Below are 17,550 nucleotides of genomic sequence, written 5' to 3'. Positions count from 1 at the left end.
GAGCAACCACCATCTGAAATTATCATCTCCCTAAAAAGAAGCAACACCATGTACAGGGTTTAGGGGAATTTACATGAAATCTAAAAAGCAGCCATCCATACAGGCAGAACTAAACAGGGGAAGAACTCTCTGATGCTCAAAACAGTATTAGAAATAATTAGCAATGCACTCTGAACTATCCCAAGGTAACACAGGACATAATTCCCCCTATTTCACTGAACATCTTAATTCAGATTTATTATATTTTATCGGAAGAATTTTGAAAACCCAAGTATTTCTAGTAACAGATTAGTACCACCTCAGAACTGTGCACCTTGCAATAGCCAGATCTGTGATGGAGTCTCCAACATTTTCCTCCCCTCAAATGCAAACATCCCAAAGTGATCTTACATATATTCATAACCAAATAGCTTCAGCCATAGTGCTTAATACTTGCCAGCAGACCAGCAGAGTATCAAATAATTTTCTTTCAAAAATATATTAATTAATCATGAAAATGAAGTGGGGCCAGCACTGATTAGGCTCAAAACAGGGAAAGTAGCTATCCTACAACATCCCTTCTTTGGTAAGCAGGAAAGCCTAGTTCTACAGACCTAGATCATTCTGGGGTGAAAGGGGTTTATTTATATCGAGCTTTCCAGTCTCTATGGGATATCTTAGAGCATCTGAGCTGACAGAACTAGTTTTCACTTGCATGACTTGAACTGAAATGTAGGTCCCAGCTTACACAAGTTTCTAAGCAAGCTCTCTGGATTTTGAAATAGCCTTAGAGATGTTGTAATTCGCTGAGCTTTTTTAGCATATTTTAAACAAAAAGTTAACATTTCCCTAAGTTGTTTATTTTTTTCCATTGAGTGCCTTCAAAGACTTCAGATTATGTTTTTACAACATTAATAATTCTATATAGATATAACAACCACAAATCATTTTTATTATCATGGATTCCAGCATAACACTCCATATTTTGCAAAAAGTTACCTCTCCTTGAAACAGAAAACAATTTTCTGTCTTAAAGTGTGCCAGGATACGCTGCCATTTACTCTCAAAAATCTCTTTTACATTATTCCCTGTAGAAACCCCTATACACTGAGACTACAGCAGCACAACTTTGCTTTTATTTTGCTCAAAGTGTTTTAAGTGGAAATGGGCAGTCACTTTGCACAGCACCTGGCACATGTACAAAACAGAAGATGCAGAATAGTCCATAGTATTCCTACATACTCTATCCAGTTGTCTCGTTCCCCCTGATAAGCTAAGGTTTCTGATCCTGTTCCACTGAGTCTCACCACCTTCCTTTCAAGCAGAGTGGTCAGTCTCCTGCTGAACTTGCTCATGCACAGATCCAGCCACCTTTCCTCAATGAGTTCACCCAGTGGCCAAATAGTATAATTCAACTGCTCTTTTTGTCTAATACTTGCACTCTCTCTTTTCTTTTTTTTTCTGTGACTGAACCATTAATTTCCCCTATTTGTTTTTGAGAGAAAGAAAAGGCAAGAAGCTTGTGCATGTACACATGAAATATGTATGTTCTGATTCAATGAGAAGTTTCATTCTGGGAATTTGTTTTCCATGACATACACATTTCTCTTAGCTCATCTGTGAATGAAATTACACCCCAAGTGACAAAATCTTAAAGTTAGCTCACATCTTCTGAGTTAATGAGGATTGCTTCTTGCCATCTCAAAGCTGACACAATCCCAAGGACCTACTGCCAAACCCAAATGCTTCTGCTTCCAAGACCTCCAGTAACTCTTGAGTCCCTACAGGCATCAAATGTATGGTGGCCACAAGTTAGAAATGCTCAAGGGCAAGAGGTACTTTAACAATTATATGTCACTTTTAATGACTGCATTATGAATTACACACCTTTAATAAGATAAAATAAAGAAGTAGGTAAGAAGTAGGTTACCTGGGGTTAAAAGAATGACTGACATAGTGATGAGTGAACAAACAACTAGAATCACCAGCAGCGCAATAGCAATTCCCTTCCAGTTCCTCTGCGGAGGGCTGTTACTTCCAAGTTCCTACAGGAATGAAAAAAAATAAAATAAAAAGAAAAGACCATGTTTCATAAACATATATTTCCAGAACTATTAGTGATAGGAAAACTGCTCAGTGCATACTCATAATCACAGCATGGGAGGTGACCATGATCCCTCCCTTCTCCATAGTGCATAGAGTCATCCAAAGGTGTGTAACTCTTATGCTTTTTTAATAGATTCTTCCCTTTTTTTAAATATATATATGTAATTTTATATCCCTAAGAGACAGTCAAATGATCTTATGCAAGCTGTCCAAAATACAACTGGTGTTAAAACATGCTGAATATAAACTTCAGGACAATATCAACTAGCAGTTTATGAGATAATTACAGAAATGAAATGTAGCAATTTACTGCAATTCTACCTAACATGGTATGAACCATAAAGGTTTAAATACACACCCTTTTTAGTGTCCAATATTAACTTATTTGTAATAGAAAACATTAACAAAACTGCCTGAGGCTCCAAACATTCCATCTGAAGCTACAAGCTCTTTTTCGCTATACAGTAGATCAAATGTAAACTGCTCCCCTATTAGTTATAAAAAAACAACAGCAGCTTATAACAAATGTTAAATTAATGCTTCTGTAACTACTAGTGCACTTAAACCTACATCCTCTGTGGTTACACATTTAACTCCTGCCAGGCACCATTTAGGTTTGTCAGTAACAGCAATGCATTGTCTGTGTTCATGGTGCAGTGTGAGACCAAACAGCATGCAAACATCTAACAACAGAATGACAACACTCATACAATTGGTTCTTACAACCTTAATTTATCCCCACAGAAAGCAATATTTTTTCTATCTATATCTGGAAAGCATAAATGTTTCTCTGCCACAATCACTCACACCTTTAGTATCCCAAAATTAACCGCTATGGCAAGACTGTGGAAAAAAAACCTGGGAGGAACTTCTGAAAAGATCCTGCTTCATCCTACTTACAAAGGTGAGTTATCTACACAAGCATTTCACAATCAACATAAGCTTCCACTAAGCTCTAACTAAATACCAGGTGAGGTAAAAACATGGCTTTAGTTCACACTTGCCCTTAAAGACAAGTGTGTAAAAGCCTCTTTCCCCCTCCCCAGGAGTCTCTGCCAGGACAGGCAGAGTCCTGAAAGGCTGCCTGTTCACTGAGAGTGCGGGAAGTGACTGCCACAGAACAGGACAGATTGCTTGTAGTCTGTCCTATTTGATCCTCAATCCTGATTTTGTTCATCCTGCAACATGCACAGCTGTTCATTTCTACCTATAAAAGACTGTTTGTCTCCCTGATGCTCTTTTCCAAGAAACATAGGGGGAAGTCCTCTACACAATCTCCAAGCAATCCCACAGGGAATTCTTGCAGCAATCCTCAACCCATCTCTGCTGCTAACAAGGTACCTCCTGCTGGCCCAACACAGCACCTGCCTACTGGTCTATCATTCTGCCCAGTCTGCCTGAGCTTGCTCATTTTTTGAGGTTTTTAGCTTCATGAGAAGGGAAAAGCCACCTGTCTGCCTCCTCAGTGCAAACCCTCACCACAGTTGGTCCTCGCTGAACCAGCTCTCTCACCTGGCAGGTATCAGCCTCTTCCCCTCCCCACAGCTGAAACCAGGTGATGGCCACTACAAGCCTGGGCTGTGCTGAGTCCTGTCAGAATAGCTGAACTTTTTTATAATTACAGAAATCTTCTCCTTGGTTGATCCTGACCAAATGTCAGGCAAAGGATGATGTTCAATGCAGCACATGAAGGAAATGATTGAGGACAACTGCAGCACAGCCTTCGCAGCCGATCCCTCCCACACTGAACTCTGTGCACCTTTACCAGGAATCACCATGCAGAAGAACCTGACTACCACAGCCAACAACACATCTTTGATACCAGTAGGTTTTTAATCAAAGATCAGGACTCCTGTCCTCAGTCTGCAGAGGAAAAAAATGATGTAAGCAGGAACTCCTGGCACCCACCTACTTCCTTTCCCCATCGTGTTCCCCCCTGCTTCCCAACCCCTTGCAAGCCTACCTGCACCCCTCATTTTGTTCAGCTGCTTCAGATCCCCTCCCACCTCCTGAAATACTAATTACCACAGCAGCTTCCTAACTAACCTTAAAGACCAGGTCTTCAAGACCTGCATGATGGCTTCATGAGTCTCTTTGGTGATCCAGAGGACATGAGGAATGCAAGGTTTAGTTCTTTCTGGACAGCTCTGGCCATGCTGATATTGCAATGATCCCTTTCACAAAAATACAGAACTTCTATGTCCTGCATTTAAATTCAGACCCAAGCTATTATTTTCCCCTAAGAATTATTTCACGTTTAATAGCATAGTATAGAAAATACAAACTTACTCTAAACATAAGGTTATTAGCCTTATTTATATGACACTTGACAGATAGAAGAACCAGCAGCTCAGGGAACCAAGTCGTAGTTTCCCTCAGAACATTGTGAAACCCTACTCTAAAGGATTATCTTAAAATGACAGAAGCTGGACAACGTGATGAATGAACCAAAGCCTCTAAAAAATGTACCAAGCCCTCATTACTCACAAAGTTCTTCCCTGCAGACATGAATTTTGTTCAGTTTCTAAAAATACGGCTTCATTCTAAATACTTCTGCAAATTTTTGCAAGGACAAGATCAGACAGATGAATCAAGTATCGAGCATACAAAGCTTACTGGTACCCACATTGAGAAAGAAGAGAGCTTCCAGACAGCTGGCATACAAAGAAGAACTTACCTCCCAATAAGATTAAAGCACTTTATTTTAATATTTAGATAAAATTTATGAGTTGGATCAAGTTATCATATTAGAATTTATCATAGGTCATGATGGTTTTATATTGACAACATTTTTAAGACATTTATAAAGTTACTGTACTCAAACATACAATACTTGATGAAATATTAGAAAAATAACTGTAATAAGGTGAATTCACAGTAAAATCAGTATCAGGGACATCTACAATTAACCTTTTTGATATTAACCAATTCAGCTCTTGGACTGTAACCCACAAAGTCTGAAAACAGAGTAAGCTGCTGTTCTTCAACAATAAAATAGCTTTAGCCTTGTACTGCTTTTCAAAACTGCCATAAGCAAAAGGCAGATAAATAGATGTTTGGACTGTGACAAGCCAGAAGCTGTCCTTTTTGAGCGTGACCAGAAAATAGAGGCATTCAAGAAGAAACATCACAGAGAGCCATACAATGAGAAGCGTTTGACATCACATAGTTTCCCCACAACTAATTGCAAACTGGCACGTACCAATGAACACACAGATGGAGATTTAAGGATCTAATCTTCCAAATAGGTTCTTCTATTAATGCGGTTTGAAAAAAAAAAACCTCTTGAATATGGTGGTTTATATATAACACTATCTGTTATGTTATTATAGATTTTACAATCTAACTCTAATGAATCAGAAAATGGCTGCTCAAAGCATAATACAATTGAAAGTTTTCTCATTGTTCAAAGTAGCTTTTTCACAAACCATTTAATTACATTGTTGCCAAAAAAAATCCTTAAGCAGTATATATTTCTGAATGTAATTTGTGATTCATACCTTGTTAAAATACGGTTACAAAGAGAAAAATTAAATACTGCACACACAAAAAAATGTAAACCAATGTTAGAGAACCTAATGCCTAATCCTGCCAAATCCTAACACATTTACCAGGAGCTTTTAATCACTACCATGAGAGAACTCGACACGCAACCAAAAGGACGTTACAGCCTAAGAGCCTAAGGTTTCTGGTCTGTGATTCTCTCCATTTAATGACCGTTTAAAAGACCCCAAAAGAAAAGACTGATCTTTCAAAAACATGTACTATATGCATGATATAACTTTACAGAGGTTGCAAATTCTGTTGTAGTAACCAAAAGAAAGACTAAACCTGCAGAGATTGGATGTGAGAGGGATGACAGGTTGAGTCCCCTCAACCCTTCAGCATCCCTCTGTGTTAAATCCCATTCACCACTGCAAAACAAAATACTTCAGTGGGAAATGCAGAAAAAATGTATCCAACAAATATGCAAAGCAAATATAAGTCAAATATGCTGAGGCATTTTTCTGTCTACTTTTCTAGGCTAATTTCCAAATACATACTCCCTCTCCAAATACAATTTACAGACTGAGGATGAACTGATTCACTACAATCATAAAAATCTTTTAAGCACTAGCAAGACATGGCTTTGAATATCAGAGCTTATGACACAGAATAATACAACAGTTTGGGTTGGAAGGGACCTTGAAGATCATCTCATTCTAATACCCCTCCAATAAGCATCTTCCACTAGACCAGGTTCCTCAAAGCCCCATCCAGCCTGGTCTTGAACACTCCCAAGAAGTTGACAGATTCTCTTGGCAACCTGTTCCAGTGCCTCCCCACTGACATAGTGAAGAATTTCTCCTTTATGTCTAATGTAAACCTGTCCCCTTTCAGCTTAAGCCCATTCTCCCTTGTCCTGTCACTACATATCCTTGTATAAAGTCCCTCTCTAGCTCTCCTGCAGCCTCTTTAGGTGCTGGAAGGTGCTCTAAGGTCTTTCCAGAGCCTTTGCTTCTCCAGGCTGAGCAGTCCCACATCTCTCACAGTTGTCACTGGAAAGGTGCTGCAACCCTCTATACATATTTGTGGCCTCCTCTGGACTCCCTCCAACAGGTGCAGGTCCTTCCTACATTGGAGGTCTCAGAGTAGGATGCAGCACTCCAGGTGGGGTCTCACAAGAGCTAAGTAGAGGGGCATAATCATCTCCCTCGCCCTGCTGCTCACACTGCTCTGGCTGCAGGATATAAATGGCTTTCTGGGCTGCAAGAGCACCCTGTCAAGTCACATTGAGCTTTTCATCCACCGGCATCCCCAGTTCCTTCTCCTCAGGGCTGCTCTTAATCTATTCTCCACTCAGCCTTATTTGTGCTTGGAATAGCCCCAATCCACATACAGGACCTTGCACTTGGAATTTCTGAACTTCATGAGGTTTGCCCAGACCTATCTCTCATGCCTGTTGGGGTACCCTTGGATGGCATCCCTTTTCCTCCAGCCTGTCAATCACACCACACACCTTAGTGTCACCAGCAAACTTTCTGATCTGATCTGACATGGATCAGATGCTGTCCATGTCACTGACAAAGATGTTAAACAGCATCAGTCCCACCCCTGAGGAACACCACCTGTCACTATTCCTCACTTGGACACTGAGCCATGGACCACAACTCCTTGAGTGCAACCAGCCAGCCAATTCCTTATCCACTGTGTGCCCCATCCATCAAATCCATACTCCTCCAGTTTAGAGACAAGGATGCCATGTGAAGCAGTGTCAAATGCCTTGCACAAGTCCATGCAGATGATGCCAGTTGTTTTTCCCTTATACACCAATGCTGTAACCCTGTCACAGAAGGCTGTAACTTCATTCAGCAGTTCTGAATTGTTTTTCTCTGTTTTGGAATGAAATACAGATCCTGACATGGATGATTCATCTTTAAAATAAAAAAAAAAACTACAAAACTATCTCCATAATGGCTGTGTGACTGTAAGAAGAATATATGACACAAGTTCCTATTAAAACAGAAATAAGAACACAAAACTAAATCCTATTAAATTTATTTCATATGGAAATATTTTTTATCCCTTGAGACCGAAATACAAGTGCTTATTTTAAGTAGTATCGAAGATACTGATTTGTGGAAAAGAATCACTCCAAATTAAGAGATGTAGCACCTTAAAGAAAACACAAAAAAACTACAAAATATTTCCATATTTTTATTTGAATCAACTTACAATCTTTCTTGTAAGCAGCATAACCAGAGAGAAAATCACAGCTTCCTTCCTAAAGCTTATTGAGTCGCATAGTTTTGTTGTTAATCAATGAGGATAAAAAGTCTTTAACACACAATTAAGGTGGTTGTTAGACAACAAAAGGTCAGAAAATATTTGTGCAACATGCTGAATTAATAGGACATATTTTTTATTTATCTTAATAGCATTTTCCTCATTTCTCGGAAAGCTATTTGTGTAAAGCACAGCACAACTTTACCATGGAAATAAAGCCAGAAACAGGCACATGGAAGGGCACTGGCTAAACCCTGGGGACAACACAGTGCCTCTACCAGGCTTTTCGAGAAGATTCAGGTTAGTTAAAATCCAGCATCCACCTTGGGAGAAGAAATGAAAACCAACTTTCAGAGACAAGCTAACCCTGAGAGCTGGCATTTAACTAAGCTGCTTTTCCTCACAGAACTACCTGCCCATGCTGCAACTGCCCTGGGTGATAAACGGTGATACAAGCCAAACATAGAAAATATGCAATTTTCTATAAAAATTAAGAACAAGAATCCAACCAGTTTTAACTATTTCCGCTGGGTACAACTGGGCACAGCTCAAACGGAAAGCAGAAACTCTGCCACTATTTCTGCAGTCTGAAGTGAGCTCTACCAGGCTGAAGTGCTGAGTGGTACAGGTGTACAGATGCACAGTGCTGTTCAGTCCTAGACTGTGGGTATTTGGAACAGAAAATCCACCAGCCCTGAACTGCAGCAGTGTCTGGTGATGGCCTGGTTTTGCATTCAGGCTCCAAGGGCAGATGAAGTATCTCAGTTAGAGGAGCCGTGGGCTGTAGCAGTTTCTGCCAGCATGGAATCTCCTGAAGCCTTGAATGAATCATCTGCTTTCTTCTTTTTTTTTTTCTTTTAATACTGTTCCTGTACCAGGAAAGCCCTAAGAAGAACAACAGCCTTCCCTTATTTTGATAAGAATTTCAGGGGCAAAGTGCATTAGAGTAGGAAAAGCAAATGTAATTTTCTTAGCAATAGGAATGAGTCTGTAGCTTAGATGTAATTAGGACAGTATCACTTAATGACTCCGTCAGCATCTAATTCATTAAACTCTTACCATTTACATTTGCCAAACATGAAAAAGGGTGATAAATGAAAAAGACAAATAGTTTCATGTTGCATTTCAGGTGTTTTTAAAAGATGGACCCAAGATCCTTATAATAGAAATGTTACAGTATTTCCAAAGCTCTTTCCAGAGCTGGTCTTGCAACTGATATTAAATACTATGTGCCCTGGGTGTGCAGTGTGCTATTTGAAGGGAAATTACCCCAGCAAGCCTTCTGATTTTGTGATTAAATGATTGCGTTCATTCCTTTCCAGCTGTTTTTGACTAATCCCATGGCCTAAATAGCAAGAGAGACTATAAGACAGATCCAAAATGTGGCACAGGATAGTTTTGATCCATTTGCGTAAGTACCTATCATTTTCATCCCTCATGTTCCCTTTACCATTTGTTGTGTTATAAGATTCTGTTGCTCCAGTTCTCGTTGAATGATTATGGTCACAATTACTTTTCCTGGTCAATATCTTTATTCATGAAAACATTGGCATTTCTTTTCAGAGTCATCGTAAAATGCCACTTTCAGAGGAATGAAGGACTCTATCAGCTCTATGGATAATGGGCATTTTAAAAAGAGAGCAGCTTGTTTGCAATTACCCTGCTCAGAACAGGTGCAGGACTTGAATATGGGAACAATCTGTCTTCATATTTTTATTTCTTTGGGCTGTGCTGGTAAGACAAAGCCCTTCTTTTGCAGAGCCAACCTGAAAACAAAACCAGACCAAAACAACTAAACCAAACCAGAATGCACCCCTTCTCAGTAAAAATAAACTAGAAGAATAAATGTGCTCACATAAGTCATTCTGAGAAGTGTTGATCACTCACATTGGTTATTAACCTTGTAAAATATTTTGTGCTCTCTTTCAGGTTGATCATTTTTGTTCTAAGCAGAGATATATTTTCCCTGGGTTTGCAAGCGCCAATTCATAAACTGGATTTTGGTAATTCTGGGGTTTTTAGAATAGCTTTGTCAACACCCTTAGTTCCAACTACTCACAAAAAAAAAAAAAACCAAACCCAGGAACACGTATGGAATCATGTATTATGACCAGCATTAAGAATACATTCCACATCTTCCCACTCATTTCGCAGTGTACCTTGTAACACTTACTCAGAAACAATGACCTAGCTATTACACTAGATAGACAAACAAGTAAAAGCCTAACTTCTAAAGCATTCTGCCAAAACCACTGTCCAAGGTCTAATCGCAGCAGAGGAGTTTAAAATTTTGGTCATTACTGATGCATGTAATAAATACAAAAGCAGAGCGATGGGTCAGCACAACTGATCAAAACAATGTGGCATATACACAAGGGACAATTTGTGCCCTCTGTTTTTTTTTTAACTAACATAGTAGTATTCACACAAGGGCAGGGGGAAGCAACCTATCATGGTGCATATTATTAAAGGAAATACTGAAAATGCAGGTCATGGGAAACATTGCCATAAGGACTGTTGAGTAGCGGGGCAGAGGGAGACTTGGATAAAATAACAATGGATAAGAGAACTGGTTTGTATTTGAATTAAAAAACCAGTCACAATGTAGATAAAAGCTACAGCAGGCAAGGGAATTCCTTTGGCTTTTGGGAGTGAGTTGCATGCAATGCACTTCTATGAAGAGGTGTAATGCCATGCAGAGCTACTGCAGCATCAGAGGGATCTCCGCTGACCCTCATGATTTAGAAGTTGTTATCCCTTTTCATCCTATATTCACAATCTTTATAGTCTAACAAGTTTCAGAACTAAAAATACTGTGTTCTTTTTCCAGCCCAGCAGAAATACTTGGAGAGTTGAGGAGAATAACAAAGTTCTGACAACATGCTAGCAATCATCTTCAGACTCCAAAGTACATAGGTACATGACAACTATAGAATCCCTACCAAAAGGGATTTCTGCAAGTTCCTAAGTATAACAGCTAATGAACAGCTTATTTATTAAATACAAGTATTTTCAACACTCATCCAACCTCCCCTGCCAATCTCACCTCCACATGGTTGTCAAGAAGAGTCACACACTCTTCGGGCGGCCTGAGGCTCACTGAGGGCTCTGCTGTGACTTCAGGTTATGTTCCCTGTGTCCTCATCAGACCAAAGCTTCAAAATTCACTCTGTGTTACTTCTTTTCTTCACAAAAGTCTTATCTTGAAGCTAATGAGATTTTTGCCTGATTATGAGAAACTATCTCCACATCCTGAAGATTGCCTGCAGGATTACATGGAAATAAAGCAAGTGGCTCATTTCCAGTAAGCCCATTCGTCATTAGTATCTAGAGGAAATCAACAATTCGTTGAACATAATTAAAGAAAATTCTTAAAGTACTTTACTAAAACAAGTAATGCCAGTGACAGAAAAGGTAGTCTGGCAGCAGGCAAAAACATGATTTTACTCAGATTACTATGATGTAACAGAAATAAATACTGGCAGTATACATACTGGCCAAAAAGGTAAAAAAGGTACTTTCACATAGTCCTATTGATCCAACTTTAATGAAATGTCACAGGATACTAACATATTTCTTCCATTCTTATTATGTTGAAGAAAAATCCCCCAACCAAGTAAAATACTATAACTCAAAAAAAAAGAAAAAGAGACATAAAAAAATAGATGAATACAAGGGATACATGCTGTACACCCATAGATCTTTCTACGGATATAGCCAAGGTGTTTGCTGGAATTCATCCTTTTCATTACTCAGAAACAAAGTTACACTTTTCCTCACTCCTTTTTTTTTTTAAAGGGGTTAAATTGTATTTTTATTTCTTAATGTATTTGCAAGGTCCCATAAGAGGTGAAGTTTAAAATTTGACAACACATCACACTCCACTGAAGGTCAGATAAACAGGGAAGGTTACTAAACTGCAGTAATGTCACACAAGTCATACTCGAGTTTATGCCATGTAATTTTACAATTTAAATTGAACACAGTGCCCCTGTATTTAGTAGTATGAAACAGAGCTCTGCATTGGTGCATGACTTTCAAGTAAGATTGCTGGTAGGTTAGAACAAAATTGCCTTTTGGAGTTTTCTCACTGTTCAGGTATTCACACACGCACTTAATTTTATGCCATTTAAGAGTCCTGGAAAGTGGAATTGGAAAAACGGGGTTTTTTTAGATGAGTGAGATTAAATCGGGACTTGTCAAATATGGAACACATTTTTAAAGGTTACTTTGCAAATTTATATCAATATTTTTCTACTTGTTTTCAGATTTGCACAGAAGTTACTTACAAATAGAACAGGTAATTTAAATTCAAATGTGCCGTAATAAGATTCTATGGGCACATAAGTATGTACACACACACATACACGTACTACTGAATATATATAACAATAAATATTATTCAAAGCAACATTCCTATAAATGAATTAAAGTGTAAATAAACCAAAGAAAACCAGAAAAGGGAACACTGTAATCTCTGCATTTAGAGGGATCTAAGGCAGTAGAAAGTTAGATGAGTTTCCCAAGGTCGTATGAGAATGGTAAACTACCATCTCTTTATGCAAATATTTGTCAGCAAAATTGTAGCAAACAAAATTATTTGGCCAGTATCACTGGACTCTGATTAGGAATGTATCATTTAGTTTTTCACAGAATTTCTTCCTAATGTCCAACCTAAACCTGCCCTGGCACATCTTAAGACTATGTCATATTCTTCTATCATAGTTGCCGGGGGGGCAGTGAGTGATTACCTTTGCATCACTTGTATTTTCTTTCCTCCCTTTATCCACTGTTTTTATCTGAACCTATAAGTTTTTTCATCCTGTTCTCACCTGGTCCCACAGCAAGTAGAACAAGCAAGTGGCTCCATGATACTCAGCTATTGGACAGGTCAGCCCATGAAGCACTAATGCCCTGTTCTCAAAACACTCTCCTGCATCTACATTTGTATTGCACCACCACATTGTCTATTATGTCCCTTCAGTGAGATTACATTGTACCTGCCCTCAGTACAGCAGGAAACTGCAGTCTCTGAAGAGGCTAGTTTAAGAGTCAAGATGATCCTATTGGCAAGTTTTCCAGATGCTGTTTTTATTGAAAATGAAAGAAATGCGTAGATACACTCAAGTCTGCTCTAGCAAAGCCTGGACATTCTGAGAAACAACTCAAATGAACCTTTGACTGGAGGGATAAATAATCCCTTGTGAACTTTTGACTCTCAGAGAAAGCTCCTGTGGCAGTTGAGAAGTTCCAGCCCTGCACAGGACATACAGATTAAGTAGAGAAGGCTCCTAGACCTGCTATTTGTGCAGTTAGTAGAAATAAAGCAGGATGGAGAGGAAAACCAGAAGATGACCCACAAAAAGACACTCTGTCACTCGACATGGAGCTCCTCTGTGTTTAGCATGGCTGCATAAAGAACATAGAATAGCAATAAACTGTATTAATGAAACTTACAGAAAGGTGTCCAAAGCCTTTGCTGGCTGGGGCTTAGGTACTGTGTTTTCATGCAGTATGAAATAAAAATAGTTATTTCTTATGTTTAATTTAGTATTTTCATTAAATAAAGAAGGTTATCTCTGCGCTGCACTGCACAAAAACAGCCCTGTCACTGACTTTTCCATTAATGCACTGAAGGTAATTTGTTGTGTACAGATCCAGTATTCACAACAGATACTCAGCTCGAAATCTCTCCTTGGCTCTGAGCTTTAATATAAGAGCCAAATAATTCCTCCAGATCCACTTCAACAGCTCCAACTGAAATGTCTGGAGGCAGAGGGAAATATTTGACTCAAACAAAGGTGTTGGGTTACAAAGACAGGCTATAATACTGTGGCTTTCTTATATGCACTTAGAGAGATGTACTGTAGCCCTTAAAGGAAATGGATTCTTGCAATACCCCAGGATTCTCCAGATTAATGATTTCAAGTGTCACCTTTAATTTCCTTTTTCTAAATACTTCCTTGTTTTTTAACAAGGGTGAATGAGCATACTCGGTCTGTCCTCTAAAACAAGTTACTAGAAGTCAAAATCCAGACCTACATGGATAACTAATTTGAAGAACTTATTTAATAAGCTACAAAATAGTTTTCCCAGATTCAGGCCATACAAACATGGGTCCACTGGTAATCATGAATGTTCATAAAATACAAACTACTTTCAGTGCAAAAACCAAACTGAAGCAAACAAACCACCCACAGAACACAAGTGTGGATTGTGTCATAGTAAGTGGCAATGATTAACAAATGCCTTTTCAAATTGTTGGAAAACTGCCAAGAATTATTTATTAGCTAATTCACCGAAAAAAAAAAGAATTGTATCAAATGTGTTGATGCAGCTAACACCTGACTTCTGCAAGAAAATTTCCTTTTTTACATTTTCAGTTGATTCAATATCTGTGGGGTTCCTTCCTGTTTTCTACAGCTCATAGTACCGTATGTTCCTTATTCCCTGTTGAGTATCTTAATAATCTTTTATATCCCTATATCCTTGGTGTAAACAATTTATGAAATTTTATGGAAGCAGCTATAATACAGCTTACGAGATTACAACTTTAAGCAGCTCTCACTGTTCCCACAGAATCAAATTTTGAATAACTTTAAAACTACCCCAAAGATCCTTGAAGCCAACCTGACACACAAAGTGATGAAGTCAGCATCAGGCTCCTTGCTGCACCCATGATTTCTGACTCCAGTGGCCCTTGGAGGAAAGTCAAAGAGTGTGAAGACCAAAAAATGTCCTGCTGGGAACAGGGTATTTAAAATACAAATAAAGTACTGAAGTAGTTGTTGTGCAGCACATCAAGTGAGAAAACAAAGCCCAGATACTGAACTCCGTCCTTCCTAACTTCCCCACCAACCCAGTCAGAAGGTAGGAAAAAACAAAACAAAACAAAACAAACTCAAAACAAACAACCCAAGGCAAAAACAAACCAAAAGTGGCTCTGACAACAGTGACTCTGACACAAGTTGGCCAGATGTACCACCTGGTTCAAAAATTAATGTTTCCTCCCCTCTGCCTCTGGTGTTATTGGTCATCATAAGCCTTGCAAATAACCCCATCACATCTCAGCAACAGAGGACTCAAAGACATTTTTCTGTGCAGTCTTCTCACCTGGACTTCCTCAGGGATAAGTGGGAACAGGACACAGTAATTTTTTTTTTCCTTGAAAACTTGTGTCATTAAAAAACTCAGCTTCCAAAAATGAATCAGTCAGTAACCTGGAGTCCTATTTTCTTAATCATTTTCTACAGAAGTCCTTGAGGGCAAAAAGCATGGATTATCACATATTTGAAAGTGAAATAAAGTGTTAATCTCATCAGTTCATCAAGACTACCTGTCTACAGCAGAATAATGTGCAAAACATGAGAGTTTAATTGCATGATGTTTCAGCATGATGTACCAAGAAAAATTGAAGCAATACATCCTACAGGAAAAAAATTGAAGTTTCTAATCCAGTGTAGTAACAATTCCATCTCTACATTGCTGATATTAATCTTAATTAAAATATATCAAAATTGCTTCTTTATGTACCATAGTTGGAATACAGCAAAGTGGGGCATTGTAAGAGTCATTCTTCTGGCCTAGCAAAAGAGATCTTGATAGTAATTATGCCATTATTTCCCCTAGAGGGGGAGTATACATACTTATTTTATTTATACCTCATACTGCAAACAGGATTTTGCAATAAAATTGAAAAAGGACACTTTTATTTAATAATTTTATTACCTCAGTAATATTTTCCTGTGCAGTTATGAGGACTGTTTACATCTTACTACAAGCAGAAAGTTGGATTGTTCTTTAGGTAAAAAGGAGAAAAAATGAAAAAAAATGAACTAGACATTTGAAAACATCAAAGAGAATAATAAAAGGTTTTGCAATGCACAACTGAACCAACAACAATTTTACATGCCAGTTTCTGAAACAAGAAAACTACTAAAAATATACACATTAATTCTTCTGGGTGCCCTTTACCAAAGTGGCAGTCAGAAATTGCAGTTTACCCCAATGCTGCCCACACACCACTCACAATCTACCCAGAAACCCACCACCCCTCTCAGAACATATCTGTTTCAGTAGCCAGCACACTGCAAGACACTGCAAGAAGAATACTTTATTTTCGGTTTGCTATGCATTCCCTGTGGTTATTAGTTGCATATTTAGGTAACTCTGCAAGTGAGCAATGAAAGAAACCCTTGGTGCTTTTGTCAATAAGTTATTTTAAGGCTGCAACTTCAAATATTAAGCAAACCAAGCAAGAACAGGGTTAAAACTCTTCTTTTAAAAATGAGACCTGTTGTAGTCCTGCCAGCCACCAAGTAATTACTGCTTAATGTGAAGGTTACAAAGAAAAGAAAAACATATTATGTAGATTACAAATGAAGCCATTGTTGTAGAGTGAAGGAGAAGAATTAAATCAATGCCTCAGCTAACAGCCACTTTATCAGGAAGGGCTCACAAGCAATACTTGCTTGTTCCCCTCATGACTACACAGAACTTTTTGAGTCCTTCACTTTAAAAATGGAAGGTGCAATTATTTGTGCTCTGAGAGCAGCCAGGTTGATCTGCAGACTTCACCAGGTAATTAGTGAATGGAAGAAATCACCACTACAACTAATCATGGCTCAGATATAGAAGGCAACTTCTGAAATCCTTGTCAGATGGGAATGGATAGGCATAAGGAACAGCAAGTGGAAATTCACGGAGTTCAAACAGCACGAGCCACCATGTTCAGCTCTACCTCCCCAGTGACCCTGCCCTCTGTGCCTGGGTTTCCAAAAGACTTATTCTTATGAGAAAATTAAATGATCATAAGCCCTCTCTCCTCTCAGAGGAGAATGTCTTCATGACCCACATCTATTCTGATGTCTGTGCCTGATCAGCCAAGCAATGACAGCTAAATCAAGGGCAGATCTAGATACTGCCAGATGGCACCAACACATAAATATGTATTTAAAGAAACAATGATCACATTTTCAATTATATATCTGATTTTCACCCATACCTTTTATGGGTCACTGTCTTCTGAGATTACAACAGCGATTTTTACACCTAGTTTAGACTGATAATCACAGGATGGATAAAACTTCATTAAGTACAATAAATGGTGGTACATTCCACAAAACACTAAAAACGTTTTGCTTGAGCTCACTCACACAGAAAGGCAGGCACCTGCAGCAGTCAAAACATCAGTTGTGCTCTTTTCCCCTTCAGTTTATTTTGCCTTCTACAAAACTCACTCCACATAATCTGCCTACCTTACAGTCTTTCATCACTTATAAGGGGCTCTGAGCCTGACTGCAGTTTAATATACCAGGTGACACAGATGATACAAGGTCAAAGGAAAATAAAATACATGGAGGATGGAAAATTTCCATCACAGAAACACCATGATTATCTCAACATGAAGAGCTGCAAAATGTGATTATGTAGTGCATTTTCACTTTTCTTTTCTCCTTATTTACAAGTTTTCCATCCCAGTTGTCAGCTTTCCATCTATGTCTATATTCACACTGGTATCATGGGAGGTTTATATCAAAAGGATGGAAAATGCAGTGAATAAAAAACCTTAGAAGACAAAACACACATTCAGAAATTCAAAATGTTGTAAGACTTGCAAACCTAAAGCTTCAACAAAGCACAGCATTTAGCAGAATCATAATTAGAAAATATTAGTAAGTTTAGAAAGCAAAATAAATT

At 38.5% G+C, this 17,550-nt stretch overlaps 1 protein-coding gene across 1 annotated transcript in view; it reads right to left on the bottom strand.

Moving 5' to 3' along the window:
- DPP10 (dipeptidyl peptidase like 10) overlaps window positions 1-17,550 on the bottom strand; it is a 254,412-nt gene that overhangs the window by 199,949 nt on the left and 36,913 nt on the right. Inside the window, exon 2 of the mRNA XM_071562404.1 lies at window positions 1,910-2,024. Within this exon, the coding sequence (XP_071418505.1) occupies window positions 1,910-2,024 (115 nt within the window). The remainder of the gene's footprint in view (window positions 1-1,909; window positions 2,025-17,550) is intronic.

The sequence above is a fragment of the Pithys albifrons genome, chromosome 8, assembly GCF_047495875.1.
Source record: "Pithys albifrons albifrons isolate INPA30051 chromosome 8, PitAlb_v1, whole genome shotgun sequence".
Classification (NCBI taxonomy): domain Eukaryota; kingdom Metazoa; phylum Chordata; class Aves; order Passeriformes; family Thamnophilidae; genus Pithys; species Pithys albifrons.
The sequence above is the reverse complement of the archived record's forward strand: the minus strand, read 5'-3'. Positions and strand labels throughout refer to the sequence as shown.